Source organism: Colletotrichum chrysophilum (assembly GCF_026319265.1).
Source record: "Colletotrichum chrysophilum strain AFK26 chromosome Unknown scaffold_61, whole genome shotgun sequence".
Classification (NCBI taxonomy): Eukaryota; Fungi; Ascomycota; class Sordariomycetes; order Glomerellales; family Glomerellaceae; genus Colletotrichum; species Colletotrichum chrysophilum.
In genome coordinates this window covers 132,276-149,546 of record NW_026517348.1, presented here as the reverse complement: position 1 = coordinate 149,546, position 17,271 = coordinate 132,276, and the positions used below count along the sequence as shown (strand labels likewise).

Sequence of the window (17,271 nt, the reverse complement as noted above, 5' to 3'; positions counted from 1 at the left end):
ATTGTTATAATTTGATATACACAACAACCCAAAAACGGAGCATGCGGTATTGTGACGATATGCATAGACGCTACAAACAGACACACACACACGACGACACAAAAGCTGGAAAACAGGCGGAAGGAAGGGAGGGAGAGAAGAGATGTGATAATGGTGGGACCAAGGACCGAGTGGATGAAGATCCGTGTGTGGAAGCTGGTGATGGTGTCCTCTCTGCCTCCCCTCACGCCGGGGGAGGCATCGGAAGAGGAGGACGAGGAGGAGGGGAAGAAGAGTGCCACTGTATCATAGTGTAGACTTGACTGGATGTGCATTAGACGGCGTCCGGTTGAACCTTTGCATGCGGGAAGGAAATATCACCCTCATCTTGGCATTGCTCACTCATTTCGTGCTACGCTAGAGGAGGGGAGCAAGCCACGTGCAATGTCCGTGCCAAATATCGGCCATCGTTGGCCATCTCCTTCAAGCCACAACCATGGAGCTGCAATCACGCCAACATCACCACACAGACTCGCTCGGGAAGACAGTGCGTCACGAACAATGCTCAGCTTTCGCTGTCAATTACGTCCGCTGGACTGGTATTATGTACACCGCCTCAATCGCTCCGAATGCTTGACCATCCGAGTCCGCCACGCCGGGCAGTCGACTCTCCTCCCAGGATGCATGCCCAAAAACCTATAGACCGAAAAAGAAAAGAGTCTGCCGGTCCCCGGACCCGAGCGAGTGGATATGTATATGCGCTGAATGTGGTATTACTCTCAAGACAGCCCTTGCCGTCGTCAAACCCGTGCACCCCAAAATCATAAACTCCGTGAAACCAGAAGCAGTTGTTGCACCGCAGTATGCTTTGCCGACCACGCTTTTACACCAGTAGATATCGCGGCAGAGGCGAGCATTGCTCGTCCACTTCCAAATAATTATTCCGCTTCTGTAAGAGATAGCCCTCTGCGTTGGCAAATTTGTTCTTGCCCTTGGGCAGATTCTCGAGTAAGAACTCGTCCCCATTCTATGAGACGACAATGTGGTTGAAGTGGCCTGGTACTTTGAGGCGACACTTTTCGCAGTCGGCTCGGTAGCCGATGCTAAAACTCTTCTTCATGCCAGGCTGCCAGGTCCAGTTGTTGACCGTGTGCCTGGATCGAATGTGACCCTTGCGCCCGGGAGATGGCGTCGCAGGGGCCGAGGTCGTCTCTGTCGGCTGGCTATCGATGGTCGTGGTGATGGAGTCTTCACCCATGTGACCCGAGTGATCGTCCATCATGTCCATATCATGACTTCCATCCAGCGACGACTGCTCCATGCGCATGGCAAGAGTAGATTGGAAGCCGTTGTCGAGAACCATTCCTGGGGGACTAAGACTTCCGCTACCGGCAAGGCTGGTTGAGTCCTCGCCCTCGCTTATGGGAGAAGGCAGGCGACGATTCTGCACGGCATGCCAGTCGTCCCCGCCATCCATAGAGCGGGGGATGCAGCGGGACTCGTCGCTGCTGAAGCCAGCATGCGTGTGGCCCATGTTGACGACGCCGTTCAGGTGGCTCACTGCGGGTCCCGGTCCGCCCCAGCCGCCGCCGCGCACCTGGGCTCCGAAGCTGGGCTGGATGGGGGTCGGCATGCGGCCGTTGACGGAGGACGTCGGATCCGGGTGGATATGTTGCTGCGGAACTGGGGGTGGCGACATGGTGTCCATCATGTCCATATCACGGTCGGACTGCTGTGCGAAAGGCGACGGCTGGCAGGACATGGTTGCGGGTGATGAGGACCAGGGCGAAAAGTGCGACTTGGGCTGCTCCTCCGAGTCGGAGTCACCGGGGGTGAGTGTGTAGGGCGCGGCATTGAGAGGGATGACGGGCGCCGACCAGCGCTTCGAGTTTGGCGAGGTTCGGAGGGGCAAGCATTGCAGGCGTTTCTGGGAAGGTGAAAGTCAGCAACTGTCCGGCTTGGTGGTGTAGAGTAGGAGTTCAACATACATTTCTATGCTCGCCGAAGCTCAAAGTGCCGTTCATCATGTCGTCCTCCTCATCCCGGCCCCTCTTCCGAGTAGGATCCGGGAAATGCTGCTGAACTCCAAACATCATGAGACTGTCTTGAATATGTATTGTTGGTGGTTGTAGAAGAAATGCAGCCGACTAATTGGCGGGTTGCGGGCGAAGATGCAGCAAGCAGTGTTAGCGATATCGGCTCTATGTCTGCGTCTCGTGGGAATTCGTCAAGTCTGGCAAATGTCGTCAATGTCGTCGTCGGATGGATGTAGAGGGAAGAAAGCGACGTCGTGCTGCCGAGTCGAGTCGAATGGATGTCCGAGTCTGATGCGCAGGGCAGTGGCTGCTGCCAAGTTCCCCCGGACTGAAGGTGCCGGGATTGGCGGGGGTTGGGACTGTCCCTCGGAGCGGGCTGGCTGGGCTGGATGGGCTGGGCTGGGTCGTGGTGGCAGGCGCAGACAGGCTGCAGGCAACGTCGGGTCCAGTGGAGGTGGAGGAGGTTGCAGTTGATTGCAGTTGCAGTGCGGGCACGCGCACACAATCAATCTCTCCAAGGCTCCAGCTGCAGGGAACCTGGAATATGCGGGAAAGCAGGTTCCACGGGGGTCGCGAGAGCGTCGATCTTTGCCGGCTATATTGTGGCGTTGGCCGTTGCGCGGGGCAGGCGAGGGAGGCTGAGTCGAGGGATCTTGTAATGATGTCGGTATCGGAAAGGAAGGCGAGTAGTGTCGACTGTCAATACCTCCTCAGGCAAGTGAGGTAAGATCGAGTGTCGAGGGATTCGAGTTTTGCGCGGTGTAAGTCGTATAAGTAAGTCGCACCCAAAGAGGCAAGGTTGGATCCGATTTGCGCAGCTGCTGCGGGTTGGGGTTTTCTTGGCCAGGCAGGCAGGCAGACAGATGTTACTCTTGGGGTAAGCACCTCTATGGACAGCTTCCTTCTTGTTTCTGTTCTTTCTTTCCGAGACTCGAATCGGCGAATTGGAATCTCTTGGAAGGAAAGGAGGCTAAGAAAAAGGCAAACCAGATTCTCGGAAGGAAGGGTGTTGCAGATAAAGTGGAAGCAGGTGGGAAGCCGCCGAAAGAAGAAGCAGCAGCTGCCGATGCTTAAGCAGGCAGGCAGGAAGGAAGCACCACAGCAGCAATGACAGCAAGCAGCAGCGACCTCGACAGGCAGAGGGGCAAGAAAAAAAAAAAGATTGGAGCAGCAAGAATGCTAAGGTGCGCCACAAAAGGGGGAGAGGGGAGAGGGGATCCAGGCCACTAAAAGAAGCCCCCCGTCAGTGGTAAGGCAGGGAACCGATGCGCTACGTGCCCCGTGCGGACGAGGTGCACAACCCGGCGACGGAAAGCCAATAGATCCCAACGCTCAAGCAGCCAACACGCACGCCGTCCAGGTCCTTCCCGGGCTAACGGCTTTGGGGTCTCGCTGCGTGGGCCACTGGGAATCGGAATGTCAATGATGGCAGTCTGGGCAGTCTGGGCAGTCTCTCACACAGTCTGGTCTGGGAGTCGAGAGCCGGGCAGACGGGAGGGAGGCTAACGACGCGCTAGTTCCACGCTGCTGGAATCCAAACCGAGAGGGAGGGGTCCCGGATGACGGAATGCGATGCCGCCTTCTGCTGAAATAAGGTAGAGGCGAAGCAAGGGAATGTTCAGGGCTGGCTTCCAAGGAATGTGAACGTGGTGTTTCTGTTGTTGATGGTCCTTCTCGAATCCGACGGGTGAGTCGTGTGCTTGCTCCCGTCGCGTGTTTCGTGGCGAGTCGTGGCGAGGAGGTTGGTGTCTTTCTTTATTGTGTCCCAAATTGGGAGGTTGGAATGGAATAATACGTCGGCCAGCGGGTGTGTGTTTGTTGGTCGGTCGCCAAGTATTCAACCGCCGTATTACAAGGACTGTAATTGTCGGGCAAGACGATGCTTGGCGCGACTTCCGGAAAATAAAAAGGAGCGTTGGTTCGAGACGTCAAAAAAGGACTGATGAACGGACGTCCGCTGAAGAATAACGTCACAAAAGAAAAGGAAGAAGAGTTGTTGACAGATGGATGACAAGTTCTGCAACAAGCACCGCGACACCAGCACCAGGCAAGGGAAGGGGGGGCGGCAACGGCAAGGACGCGGGGAATAGGACGTTGATCGGAGAAATAAAAAGGAACACACCCAGCAAAAAGGAAGACGAGGAGCGTTGTGAGATATAGGGCAAGGTGGTGTTAGAAACGAAAGAGGGCGACCAAAGGGCTGTTATTCCGACCCAGCTAAGATCTGAGGGGGACGGGGGGCATGTCTGTCGCCTTGACACACTGCAACAGCGTCGTCGTTGTAGCTATCGTTATCCTCACTCATCTTCCTCAGATCTTCGCTCACCAACACCAAACTCTCTTTTTTTCTTTTGACTCTGCTCTGCCTCAACTGCCGCTGGGAGCTATTCCTCCTGCTGTCCAGTGCTCGTCACATCACTCCAAAGCTGTAACTTGCTCGCGCTCTTCGCGCTGACCCAGCAGCGAGGACCAGAAGGGGATCTGAACCGGGCCAGAGAGAGACGTTGAACTACTAGGTCTACCCTATCCACCCAGCAGGGCTCGTCGTCGTGTGTCGCGGAACGGATGCCACCACCGGGCCTGCCAAATAAAGGATTTCTCAACTGCCAGAGATCTGTGCGCCGCCGCGGGAGCAAGGGTTATGTTCGTCCACGGCAACGACAGCGACAGCGAGCGACAGCGAGCGACAGTGACTGGTGATGGATGACTAGCCTGCCCGACTGATGGGTGTGTGTACGTGAGCGTGTGTGTGGGTGGACGGGTCCGTGGACGGACGACCTTGCCGCTGTCCGGCCATTTGCTGGTTCGTCCCGCCTACCCAGCGCCCGTCACATGCGGAGGGGCCCTGTCGATGGATGGCATTCAGCAACTGAGAAGGGAAAAAAGAAAAGGAAAAAAAAAAAAAGGTGAGGTGGTGGTGAGGGCGGTTTCAGGATTGCTTCATGAGGTGCCGGGGTGTGGTGGTGGGATGAAGAGTGGATAGGGCCCAAAGGGAGTTTGAGCGTTCGCCTACCCCAATCTAGCCTTTCTGGCTGCGATACGTCCAGTCGTGATCTGCCTACCCGCGGCCATGCTTGAAGAGGGGTGCGTAGGCAGGTTGTGAAGGCATAACAAGAGGCGAACTGTGAGTTGTGATGGGAACGGGGGGGACACGCAAACGCTGAGGTCATTCGTGATGGGCGCCGGCAACTGCCACCGAGATTGGGTTCACGGCCGCAGTCAGCTAATATGCAATATCGCCTCGACTAACACACCTCTTGCGGATGGGGGAAATAGGTATGTCACCAATACCAACAATGACTTGCAGCTCGACGATCATCTCTATTCTCATCGCACCCTGCGGCAATCCACAAGAACCAAGGCCTTATCCGCACACCGACTTGCTCGCTCTCCTCCCGCTGCGCCCCCCGTTACAGCATCCCGTCTCCTTCAACTTCACATCATCATCAACCTGCGGCCGCCCCGATTCTCGTCTCCTCCCCCCGTTCCTGTCAGTCTCAGGCCAAATTCCCCCAACGGCAGAAAAGCTTACAGGATACGAGCGAGTCACGCCGCCGTGTGTATCTTGAGTCGACGTGTTCTCGGTCCAAGCCTGCCGTAGACTCTGATGCCAAGAACTCTCTTTTTGCCGTTCGCTCTCATCATTCCGCACAGAGCAACCACTCTACCGGAATAAGCATGCCCAGCGAAAGCCAGCCGACTCCCGCCCCGCTAAGTGGGAGGACCTGGGAAAAAGAGCCGCAGCGCGTGTGCCCTGGGCTGTTCCCAAACCAAGTCCCCCCGCAAGTAGCATCCATCTCCTAATACCACCTACCGGCTCCAAGGAGCTGTCTCACAAACGGCCAAAACGGGGGCCCAGCCCAGCATGCCTGCCGCTTCCCAGCTGCCTGGGACGTCCAGCGAGACGAAGGCCAGCGCCTTTGTGAGCCCTCGGATTGGAGGTTTTACGATGTGATGCCGCCCTCGTTACTACGCAGTGATCCAGCGACAAACTGGACATGGACAGCATCTAACGCGGCCAGCGCGCGCCTCCCGTCCCGTCCTCCGTCTCCTCGGGGTGCATCCTTCGGGACCGACTCGCCCACGGTTCGAACCCTCGCAAATGGCAAACGTTGAGACTGGGCACCGGTCCAATCTCGCCAGCCAATAGATTGAGCTTTGACTTTTGGCGGGGGGGCCGTGAAGTGCGCGAACAGACGTTCAAGAGAGAAAATTCAAAAGAACAGCGGAAAAAGGTCGTTATCGTTTGCCGAACCCCGAAAAGATGGTGGCATCTTCGCACTGGAAAGTCTCAGAAAAAAAAAAAAAAAATGTGTTGTTGGAGAGACAGAACAGCGGGTGGGTGCGCCGGAACTCTCCCCCCCTGCTTGACTTGCTGGTGAGTTGGCTAGGTGCTTGACGGTCTTGACAACGATCCAAGGGTCTTTTCCACGCCCGGAAGTTCTAGACTCTCGGACCCTTTGCGCCAAACCAGCGGCCCTTGGGGGAAATATTCTACCTGCTCGCCTGCTGCCGAACCTACCTATCCCCCCGAACGCTGGCATCTGCGTGACGAACAAGATTGTTGATGATGTAAAGAAACTGCTGCTAATTCCGTCCACACAAAGCCAAGACTGCTGATCCGCGAAACCGAATGAAGTCTGTCGATCTGCGTGGCCTGTGGCCGCGGGTTCATTCAAAGTCGGGGGCCAAGACCGTTTCACGTACTTTTTTATCGCCCTTCGTCCTTGGATGTGACCTGCAGTCAGAGAGAGGCTTCAGGGTCGCTGGGGTGGTTCTACGGCGGGGGGATACTCGGAGTATTCTGGGGGGCAGGGCGATCAGGGAGGTAGACAGGCGGTGACTGGCATGCTTGGCTTGTCGTGACATGATCCGACTTGCTGACGCTCGGTGGGCCGCCTGTGCCCGCACTGATCTTCTTGGAGGCCTTGAATTTTGGGGGAGAGTGTTGGTCGGGGTTCAGCTTGGTCCGGACGGAATTCATGTCTCGGTGTTCTCGGTGAGGCTACGATGAGTGTGGGTATGGGGCTCTTCCTCGGTGAGGCTTCGGTGAGAGTGACCACGTCCTCAGTCTCTTGTGGTGCCATGCCATAGTAGTTAGGAAGTTGTAGACGCACTTTCCGTACTGGGGGTCAATAAGCCATATCTCAGGTTAAACTTTACTGGACAAAGTGACGCCGGCTCGGCAATAAGCCGCCTAACTGTAGGAAAATACGACAGACGTCAACTACAGCCACGTTTCTTCTGACCAACGAACTACCTCGAGTGATCATCCCCTGATCGGTAGTCATGTTTCTCGATTGTATTCTGAACTTTTGAATTCATGGAAGTGATCTCTAATGACCATGAAGTGTTCTTGAGGGACGCATTTCTTCGCTACGAGCATGAGGGTCTTGGAGGCGTGCTATGCACCTTGGGGATACTCAAGAAACTACTTTTATCATTGAGATGACTAATTAAAAATCTTTACCTTCGTTAAACTCTGGCTGAGCTTTAGCGCAAAGTTTCTGTAGATTTAGTAGACTCGGCATAATGACTTTTGTTTTGTTATTTACTTTAAATAATTAAAGATGAGTAAAAAAAGAAATCCTTGAGTAGATGATACCAGCACCTCGAATACCTTTCTTCATTCACTCTATTCACACAATTACAAGGTAGAAATTTCAAGAACGTCGTTCCGCCTTTGACGTTAAATTCGTTCTGGTTACTTTCGAATTTGTGTTCTGACTATCTACTCTGAACTGATAGCCACAGAGGCAAAACACCACTACTGAGTTATTATTTCGATAATCCATTACATATCATCTATAGTGAAACATACTTCACTTTGAGTTTGTGTATATGTGCGGCTTGTGTGTTTTCCCAACCCGTTCATTTACGTTGGCTGCGTGTCCGTCGGGCCTCGAAGCAACCAAGAAAATAAAAACATTCAAGGCAACTAGACACAATCCCATCAGTTTTTGCTCCATCAAGATATGTCTATTGCTAGGACTGCCTTGAAAATACGCTCAGCTTCGGGGTTCACGTTGGCCTCTTTTGTTTGGTTTCGTGCTTGTACCTCACAATGACAACAGACACTATGCCGATGCTGGATACAATTCTCCACCTTCAAAGAATATCAGCAGACAAGCCAATTCTTAAACATGTTGGAAAGATAATTGATTGAACACCTTTTCCGCAAGCTCTCTGTCCGAAGCAATACCCCGGAAGCTTAATGAGATCATAGAGTTCCGTATCAAAGCAGAGTCTGAACCCCGCACCACTCCAAGAGCGCCGACAACCTCTCAGCTCATCTGAACAGCCTCCGGCATCCACCTCAAGCATCCTGCAAGTGCTAATCTGCAGCGTAAGCCGCAAATATGGGCTGGGGCGGCAACCTCTACGTCGTCAACGCAACGCCCTACACATGGACGCGCGTTTATCAACCCGCGCCAGGCGCCGGCGACATGAGCGCCTGGCATCTGCCATCGGTAATTGACCCAGGCAAGTCACTCCTGCTCAAATGGGAGGAGTTTTACCTAACATGCGGGTAGGGGAACTGGTCAAGGTCTACGCCGAATTCAGAACGGCAACAACAAACGACTGGGGCCTCACGCAGTACTCCGTCGGAACAGCCTCCTATCCCGCCATCGAAATAGGCATCAACGGCCGCGACTTCGGCAAGGGCACCTACTATCTCCACCTCATCTCCATCTCAACCCTCGGCAACCCAAAAGGCACCAAAATCACCACGCCGTTCGTCCACAACGGCAGCGCGTTCCTCTTCCTCGGCGGCACCGAGGGGGCCTTCGTCTCCTCAAACCCGCCGGGGCGGACCTGGATGCGGGACACCCTTCCCGTCATCGGCCACCAGTCCCTGCGGACGACGTGCCTCCTCGGGTCCCACGACGCGGGGATGAGTCTGCACCGGCTGGCGACCAAGACGTCGCCGTTCGTCACGCCCGCGAATGTGCAGACGCAGACGCTGGATGTGGGCGCGCAGCTCGCGAGCGGCGTGCGGTTCTTTGATGTGCGGCCGGTGGTGTCTGGCGGGGCGTACTTCACGGGGCACTACAGCAATACGAAGTCGCCGCTGCGGTGGCAGGGCGCGAACGGGGTATCGGTGGCAGAGATTGTGGCCCAGGTTAACGCCTTCACGGCCGCGTGTGCGGAGCTCGTGATTCTGGACATTTCCCACGCGATCGATACGGACGATAGGTACCAGAACTTCACGCAGCGGCAGTGGGACGTGTTATTCGACATGCTCGCGGACCCTGTGACGGGTCTGAAGAACCTGTTCACGGCGCCTGTTGGGACGAGGGATCTGACAAAGTTGTCGATCAACCAGTTCATCGGCGCCGGCAAGGCAGCGGTGGTGTGCCTCATCCAAGCGGACCGGCACATCCGCATTCCCAAGAAATACGACGGCAGGGGGTTCTACATGAAGCACACCTACTTCCCGGTTCGCCCGTCCGTGGCGTATTCGAACACGGACGACGTGCGGTTCATGATGTACGACCAGCGGCGGAAGCTGGAGCGGTACAAGACGCGGAGGGAGGATCCCGTTGTGGAGACGAGCTGGACTCTGACGCAGGTGACGGGCGCGGAAGCCGCCGGGTTCGGGCCGTCGATTCTGGAGCTTGCGTCCCGGGCGAGGAATCAGTTGTTCCCTAACTTGTGGGGGCTTTGTACGGACGACTCCTTTCCGAACTTGATTGCGCTGGATAATGTTGATTCTACGGAGTATCTGGCTTTGGCGATGGCTGTCATGTGGTGGTTCAGTCTAGGTGGGAAAGGGAGGAGGGCGGATCATCATCTTTGACGACGGCTGAATGCGGATCATATGAGCGGAACAGCAGTTGCGATTTGGAACGAGTCCTTATCGGGTGCCTTGGACGATGTTTCTCCAGCATGTATTCTCACCATTTCTCTCACATATTGTCACTACTTCTCTGTGATAGGCTCATGTGAAGAGCACTCGTTGATTTAAGGTGTTCGACGGTCCTAGTCCACGTCGAACCAAGGACTGGATCAAGTGCCGTTTAGATTTCGCGAATGAGATCCTGCAGAGCGAGTCCACATCTTTCCGAGGGCGGAATATTGCCGCACATGCTGATGGCGGCACAGAGCGGAGACACCAAAACTGCTCACCTCGAAAACACTGGGATTGGCCCCATTTATTGCGGTCTGTTTCGCTGAGTCTCGGTGAAGAAACCTCAATTGGCCAATCAGGTGCGTCTCATTCACAAGCGGTCTCGCTTCCGTCCAAACGGCCCAGTCTTGGATCCTGGATTCAAAATATGGACTCCTGCAGACATCGGAGGTCTGTCATGTTCAGCAAGACAGGCTTCATTCGAGTATTCAAGATATTGCCCAACGCTGAAATCGACCAGTCTGTATGAGTGATTCTCAACGGCCGGAACCATTGGCAGCGCTTTCGAGTACAAAACCCAACGGCAGAAATATGCTTTTCTCATGCCCTCCTAGCGGCCGAGATACGCCCATTGCCCCTCCATCTGCCCCGCCATCGGCCAGGCGTCCTGACTCTCGCCCTCGCCCGTTGTGCGTCACCGCAGGAGGCGGAATGTCCCAAAATCTTCGCCAACGGCGCATCTCTGACGTCGAGGGGACCCAGGGCGCGCACAATTGCCTCAATTGAGCCAAATCATGCCACCATACAGACGAGAGGCATTTGACATTGTGCCCACCGCAAGGGCTGAATCTCGACAGCAATAGTGATATGACCGGGACACACGTGGAACCGCAGAGACACCGGAGACGCCCTTTCAGATACAGTGTGCATTACACCGCATATTGGAGCAAACATTGGAGGAGGAGGGGTACCTTTCCGCGGAAGTCTTGCTCAAAAGATACTTGGCCACGCAGCCAACTGCCGGCGGGCTTGCCTCCGAACGTGCCCCGGGAGGACTGAGGGAGAGGAAAAAAAAATTGAGCAGTTCCCCCCCAAAACTCCATACATCACACAAAGAGCGGAAGGAAGGGAAAAAAAGAGGCATCTTTGAAATTACATCCTCACACACACAACAGCTCAAAACCTCCCAATTATTGCAATCCACTTTTCTCTGCCTACCTTACCCTCTGAGTCACACTCCCAGCTGCTTCTCCCCCTCCAAAAAGGCAGCCCCCTTCCCCTGTGGACGAACATTCATCCTCCCTCCTCGGTCACCGACGGCTCAAGCAGCAGATCCCACCGCACACGCATTTCCGCACCCACGGCGAACCGGTTCCGCACGAACGAACGGCCTGGTTAATTGTTTTCGCAAGTCCAATGTAAGCCGTTACCTGAATTCTGACCTTTCCGATTGGCTTCTGCCAGAAAGCTGTTGGCTTTGCTCTGCTTTACCCCGGATTCTCGTCTGTTGCCGCTGTCTGGCGTGCCCGGGGATGCGCGGGACGATGTGCCACTCTCACGATACCCCGCGATGGGACGAAAAAACCGACGTGCGAGCGGACAGCGATATCAGCATCTTACCATTGAACGAATTGACGGCTAATTGACTTGCTGCAGTTTTTAGATACCCCTTTTTCATCACAAAAATCACATCAAAATGCCTGGTCTCGACCTTCAGCATGAGCCCCTCGCGGCCGACGACGTGAGAAGTGAGTCACCTTTTTTTTTTCTATCGTCGCTCTCGAAATCTGAACGAACCCACTTTGCAACGTCACTCCCTTCATCCTTGCCTGTCTCTCTGCCCCACACCAATCACTCTCCTCGTCAAGACACTCAATCGTCCTCGCGACAACACAAACACCACACCGGACTCAACTCCGCCAGCCTGATCTCCAAACCTCACCATCCACATCAACATCCGCAATGGCTAACGCACAACCACCACGACAGTCCTGGGCCAGGACCCCCTCATCCCGCCCGCCCTCCTCTCCTCCGAGATCCCCATGACCGACACGGCCCTCCAGACCGTCGTCCGCGGCCGCAACGAGGCCGCCGACATCATCATGGGTAAGGACGACCGCCTCCTCGTCGTCATCGGCCCTTGCTCCATCCACGACCCCGCCACCGCCCTCGAGTACTGCGCCCGCCTCAAGGACGTCTCCGCCCGCCTCGCCGGCGACCTCTGCGTCGTCATGCGCGCCTACCTCGAGAAGCCCCGCACCACCGTCGGCTGGAAGGGCCTCATCAACGACCCGGACATCGACTCCACCTTCAAGATCAACAAGGGCTTGCGCGTCAGCCGCACCCTCTTCCGCGACCTCACCTCCGCCGGCATGCCCATCGCCAGCGAGATGCTCGACACCATCTCCCCGCAGTTCCTCGCCGACTTCATCAGCGTCGGCGCCATCGGCGCCCGCACCACAGAGAGCCAGCTGCACCGCGAGCTCGCCAGCGGCCTGTCCTTCCCCGTCGGCTTCAAGAACGGCACCGATGGCAATCTTGGTGTGGCCATTGACGCTATTGGTGCCGCGGCGGCGAAGCACCACTTCATGGGTGTCACGAAGCAGGGTCTGGCCGCCATCACGCGCACCAAGGGCAACGAGCACGGCTTCGTCATTCTGAGAGGCGGCTCCCACGGCCCCAACTTTGACAAGGAGAACGTGCAAAAGGCAAAGGAGACGTTGACGAAGAAGGGCCAGAAGCAAGCCATCATGATTGACTGCTCCCACGGTATGTCCTCCCTTATCGTTGTACGGATTAAAGACTGGGATACTGACTGCGACAGGCAACTCCAACAAGGACCACCGCAACCAGCCCAAGGTCGCCGCCGTCATCGGCGAGCAGCTCAGGGAAGGCGAAAAGTCCATCATCGGCGTCATGATCGAGTCCAACATCAACGAGGGCAACCAGAAGGTCCCCGCCGAGGGCCCCGCCGCGCTCAAGAAGGGCGTCTCCATCACCGATGCCTGCATCGACTGGGACTCCACCATCACCGTCCTCGAGGACCTCGCCTCCGCCGTCCGCGCCCGCCGCGAGGTCAACGCCGGCACTGCCAACGGCAACGAGGAGAGCCATAAGGTCACCCACCTCGAGGAGGAGTAAAGTATGTGAAAAAGACCTTGTGAGGCAGACAGGGAGGAAATGTGCGGGAGACAGAAAAAAGAACATACCAATGTGTGCATGGCATTTGCATTTCGAGGCTTCAGGAGGGAATAGTTTCAAAAGTCATCTTTTCGAGTTTTATGGGTTTTGGTGCATGGGTAAAATGATGCTTGCATCCCCGGTGGTGTCCGGGACGTAGGAGAAGATAGCTTTGCTCAACATGGCTTGCATTTTCTCCATTTACTCGACTTTGCGTGACGTACGATACCGTGACCGAAAATGCCTGATGCCCATGACCACACCCCGATACCTTAGCCGCGCTACCGTTCCCATCCATAACGCCATATCCGATCCCATGTAAAATCAATTCGTCGCCGGTTGCAAAGGGCTGTAGTCGCCTCGGCCCCCCCCCGCCTGCGCCGCTTCGGCCTGCCTCTTGCCCTCCCGCAGCTCCTGCGCGCGCTTGAACGCCGCCCAGCCCAGCAGCCCCGTAGTACCGAGGAGGAATCCCCAGACAATCACCTTGTCCTTGTTGCTGTCGCGCTGGAAGCACATCGTCTGCACGTTCTCCTCCGTCGCGTCGCGGCAGAAGTCGATGCCCCGCGAGAGGCAAAAGGCCTTGGTGCACTGCGAGCAGGACGAGGAGGCGGCGCGTTTGGAGTCACGGTGGAGGTCTGATGGGGGAAGGTCTCGCGGAGGATTGGCGGCTGTGTTGTCATCGCTGTGCTGGGGGCCTAGGGCGACGATTGTGCTGTTCTTGAAGCAGGTGCATTTGCAGAACGTTGGTGCTGCTTTGGGGGTGTTAGTAGGCATTGCGCAGAGGCGGAACGCGGGAGAACGCACAGTTGGCGCTGACGAGAGCGACAAGCCCGCAGAGGAGCATAAGTATGAGTGATAATCGGTTCATTTTGGCGGGGTTCTGGTCGTGATGCCGCCTGCGTCGCAAAGCAGTCGAGGATTGAGGTTGTCGCCGTCGAGGGCTGAGGCTGATGCTGGTCGCTGACTGGTGCACAAGCCACACACCGCCCGCCAACAACCCCCCGTGGCACACCCAGCTGTGGCTGGAGCTCTAGCACTCTGATTCGCCAGTCCGACCCAGCAAAAAAGTTCAATTGCGAGCTCCCTCTATCTCGATCGTCGTGCTGCCACTCGGGAGACCTCCAATTGCCCAACGCCGCACCCATAGCACAACTCGCCACGATGCGCAGGGCAACGCGCTTCGGTCAGCCTCTGCTGACGGCTGCATCAGCACCGCAATGTACATGCGCCCCCGCTACACTCCCCATCGCTGCCCGCCGAGCGCTCTCGACGACGTCCACGCTCCAGGCGAACGCCGTCCGCGACCGCGTTCGCAAGGCCCTGTGGAAGGGCGGCGACGCCCCTGGCCCCGAGGATCCCTACGCCGTTGAGGAATCCCAGCTGTCGAAACAGGAGCAGATCGAGGCCGACATCGCCGAGGCCAATGCTCAGTTGGCCGAGTTCGAGGCCCAGTCCAAGGCCCAGCCCAAGAACAGAGTCATCCGGACTCCTCGGCCGCGCAAGTTCCTGAAGCGTCGCCCAAACAGCAAGCTCCGGACGAGTTTTAAACTATCGACGGCACCGACAGAGAGGGACCTTGAGGACATGAAGGAATACGAACCCGCTATGGAGGGCGGCGGCCTGGAGACGGTTGGAGGCATGGAAGGGTGGTGGGAGAGGAACGGCCGCTGGGGCAAGGAGAGCCAGCTGCCTCCCTTGGCGCGGAAGAAGGTCATCAAGAACAAGGACATCTGCGAGGTGTTTGCCAGGGTGGCCATCACCGAGGCGCTCATCGTGGCGCGCGTGGACCCGGCGTCGGCGGCGGGCAAGTGGAACCCGTTGACGGCCAAGGACATGAGGCGGGCGTTTGCGTTTGGCATCAAAGTATCCGAGGACGGCACTGGAGTTATCCTCGGAGGAGAGAGAAACCAACAGTCTGTGCCGATGAAGCTGCATAAACCGCAAGAAGTAGCCGAGCCGAAGGTGAACGTTTCTCCCGAAGAGGCCAAGAAGATGGTAAAGTCCTGGGACAGTGAATGGAAGAAGGTCTCTCTTCGGGACGCCGTCGTCAATTTTGCAGTAAGTTCTGCCTCATTCTCAACAGCTCGTCACAGAAATGCCTGACCGTGTCTAGTTCAACAAGCGCTTCAATCAACTGACGGGCCACTCCACCCACGACGGCAAGCTGGTGCAGCTGAAGACCGTCGGCAACTTCCTCGAGGACATCGCCAAGCCTCCCAAGCCCGTTAACGTCAAGGTCGCCGAGGCGGTCCAGCAAGAGGGCAGCCTGCCGGCGCTGGCCAACGTCGCGCTGCACGAGCGCCGCGTCACGCCGATCGACAAGGAGACGGCGGTTGGTCGGTGGAAGGTCATCACGAAGGAGCTCGAGAAGAGATCGCTGCCGGTCACCGGCCACGAGCATCTCCCCAAGCCGGTCCAGAGGAAATGGATCCTGGGCCAGGCGTAGAGGGCGGTTGGATGTGGTATCCTGGGATGACGATACGAAAAATAAGGGAAACACAGCGGAGAGGAATATGTCTGGCATAGACCCTTGTACAGATAATGTACTCTTTGTAACATATGGAACATCATCGATTCTTGCTTTAGGTCTGCCATGGTTGTATTTGCTGTGGCATGTCGACTGGTGCTTGTTATGGCAGCTTGTGGGCATCAAAGTGCATTGAGTAAGGCCCCTCGACCTTGATTAGTTGCCTGACCTTCCCGGCAGGTGCCCTCTTGCCTCACAGCACCATCAATGACCACTATTGCTCTGGACACAGGTAAATGGGATGCACAACCAAGGCACCTGCCATAGAAATCGAAGGTGCTCCTTCTATTCTGTCCTTTCTTACACCTTCCAACTCCCGACGCGAGCACCTTGTGTTTCGTCTCTCGATCGAGTCCTTGTGAGGTACCTCACTCATCCCTCCTTCTTCCTCTCGCCTTCCCTACTTTCTACCCGGACGGGTGGCCACGTTGTTTTATTTCCTCCATCCCCTTAGCGTCCTCCTCCTTCTCCGCGTGGTAGTGTCATCGTCGCCCTCTCCCTCAAGATGCCTACCGCTCCGCCCTACCTGCACAGCTACCCGGCCGAGAAAAGACGTGAAGTCTGGCTGCAATGGGCTGTTTACAACATCAGCCCAGTCTTTGAGCGCTTCCCAGGAGACCGCGCTTATGTCGTTTTCCAGTTGGAAAATCTCGAGTGGACAAAAGGCACTCACCTTCCTCCCGCCAACAGCGACTCAGATGCCTGGTGTCGCCTCAAGCAAACCTGGGGTCCCTCAGAGCCGCCTCCCAAGGGAACCATTCCCTCAGTGGCCGACTGCGAGGTTGTGCGTCTTTTGAACAAAGGCTACGTTCACGAGTACATCGAGCTGAACCTGAGGAAGCACGGCTGGGATCCCTACAAGTGCTGCGACCCGTCTCTCAAAGTCGAGCAGAAGAGACTCAACGCTCCTTCCCCGGCGAAACCTTCTTCCTCGGCGGCGGTGACTCCTGCTTCGACTGGTGCTCGTTCGTCTGCGGCGGCTTCTTCCTCCAAGACAACTCCTTCCTCCACGACAGCTCCTGCCTCGAAGACAGCTCCTCCCTCAAAGACAACAGGAACTGGGGTTCCCACCAGTGGAGCGACAACCGGCGAATTACGTGATCGCTTGATACGTGCCATGTCTTCGCCCTCCCGAGGTGCTTGGGCACCTGGACGTGGGACTTCCTCATCTGTTCGAGGCACCTCATCGCCGGTTCAAAGCATTGATTCCCCCGGACGCGCATCCCCTTCACCCATTCGTGGCGGTTCCCCATCAGGTCGCGGTGGAAGAGGTCCAGGTACCAGTGGACGGGCTGGCTTCGTTTCTGGACGTGTCGGCCTGTCACCAAGACCGTCTCGGCCTACGGAGACTACTCCTTCTACGCCAGTGTTGCCAAAGCGAACACTTTCTGCCCCTTTCACGCCCCGGACAAGACCGATTGTCAAAGAGGAAGGCACTGCTCGAACCACACCTTCTCCTGCTGTGCCAGTGAACCGGAACGCTGGTGTCGGATCCACTCGATCTCAGAAGCCTGCCCAGACAGCCCAAAAGGCTCACGCGTGGACACCCACGTTTGGATCGATGCCGGCTTCTTCCCAAGCCACACAATCCAACTCGACCAAGTCGACGACAACTCCTGCAACCGGCTAGAAGCCGTCTGGAAGCACGTTCGGCGGAGAGAAGGACCTTGGTGGACAGGGTTATCTCTTCGGGCAGC

At 56.5% G+C, this 17,271-nt stretch overlaps 6 protein-coding genes across 6 annotated transcripts; 4 read left to right on the top strand and 2 right to left on the bottom strand.

The window, feature by feature from the left end:
- Nucleotides 1–1,006: 1,006 nt before the first annotated feature.
- COL26b_007524 (uncharacterized protein) lies at nucleotides 1,007–2,072 on the bottom strand (the record flags this gene model as incomplete). The annotated part of the gene is made up of 2 exons (XM_053180311.1): nucleotides 1,007–1,906; nucleotides 1,968–2,072. The coding sequence occupies 2 exons, from the start codon at nucleotides 2,070–2,072 to the stop codon at nucleotides 1,007–1,009; spliced, it is 1,005 nt and encodes a 334-aa protein (XP_053035760.1).
- A 6,349-nt stretch (nucleotides 2,073–8,421) lies between these two features.
- Nucleotides 8,422–9,816, top strand: COL26b_007523 (uncharacterized protein; the record flags this gene model as incomplete). The annotated part of the gene is made up of 2 exons (XM_053180310.1): nucleotides 8,422–8,485; nucleotides 8,549–9,816. 2 exons carry the CDS (start codon nucleotides 8,422–8,424, stop codon nucleotides 9,814–9,816), a joined length of 1,332 nt encoding a protein of 443 aa, XP_053035759.1.
- Nucleotides 9,817–11,563: 1,747 nt separating this feature from the next.
- On the top strand, nucleotides 11,564–13,008 carry ARO4 (3-deoxy-7-phosphoheptulonate synthase; the record flags this gene model as incomplete). Its single annotated transcript, XM_053180309.1, has 3 exons — nucleotides 11,564–11,615; nucleotides 11,857–12,636; nucleotides 12,692–13,008. 3 exons carry the CDS (start codon nucleotides 11,564–11,566, stop codon nucleotides 13,006–13,008), a joined length of 1,149 nt encoding a protein of 382 aa, XP_053035758.1.
- A 363-nt stretch (nucleotides 13,009–13,371) lies between these two features.
- COL26b_007521 (uncharacterized protein) lies at nucleotides 13,372–13,915 on the bottom strand (the record flags this gene model as incomplete). Its single annotated transcript, XM_053180308.1, has 2 exons — nucleotides 13,372–13,796; nucleotides 13,852–13,915. The coding sequence occupies 2 exons, from the start codon at nucleotides 13,913–13,915 to the stop codon at nucleotides 13,372–13,374; spliced, it is 489 nt and encodes a 162-aa protein (XP_053035757.1).
- A 293-nt stretch (nucleotides 13,916–14,208) lies between these two features.
- Nucleotides 14,209–15,493, top strand: COL26b_007520 (uncharacterized protein; the record flags this gene model as incomplete). The annotated part of the gene is made up of 2 exons (XM_053180307.1): nucleotides 14,209–15,105; nucleotides 15,161–15,493. 2 exons carry the CDS (start codon nucleotides 14,209–14,211, stop codon nucleotides 15,491–15,493), a joined length of 1,230 nt encoding a protein of 409 aa, XP_053035756.1.
- A 586-nt stretch (nucleotides 15,494–16,079) lies between these two features.
- COL26b_007519 (uncharacterized protein) lies at nucleotides 16,080–17,204 on the top strand (the record flags this gene model as incomplete). Its single annotated transcript, XM_053180306.1, has 1 exon — nucleotides 16,080–17,204. One exon carries the CDS (start codon nucleotides 16,080–16,082, stop codon nucleotides 17,202–17,204), a length of 1,125 nt encoding a protein of 374 aa, XP_053035755.1.
- Nucleotides 17,205–17,271: the final 67 nt, after the last annotated feature.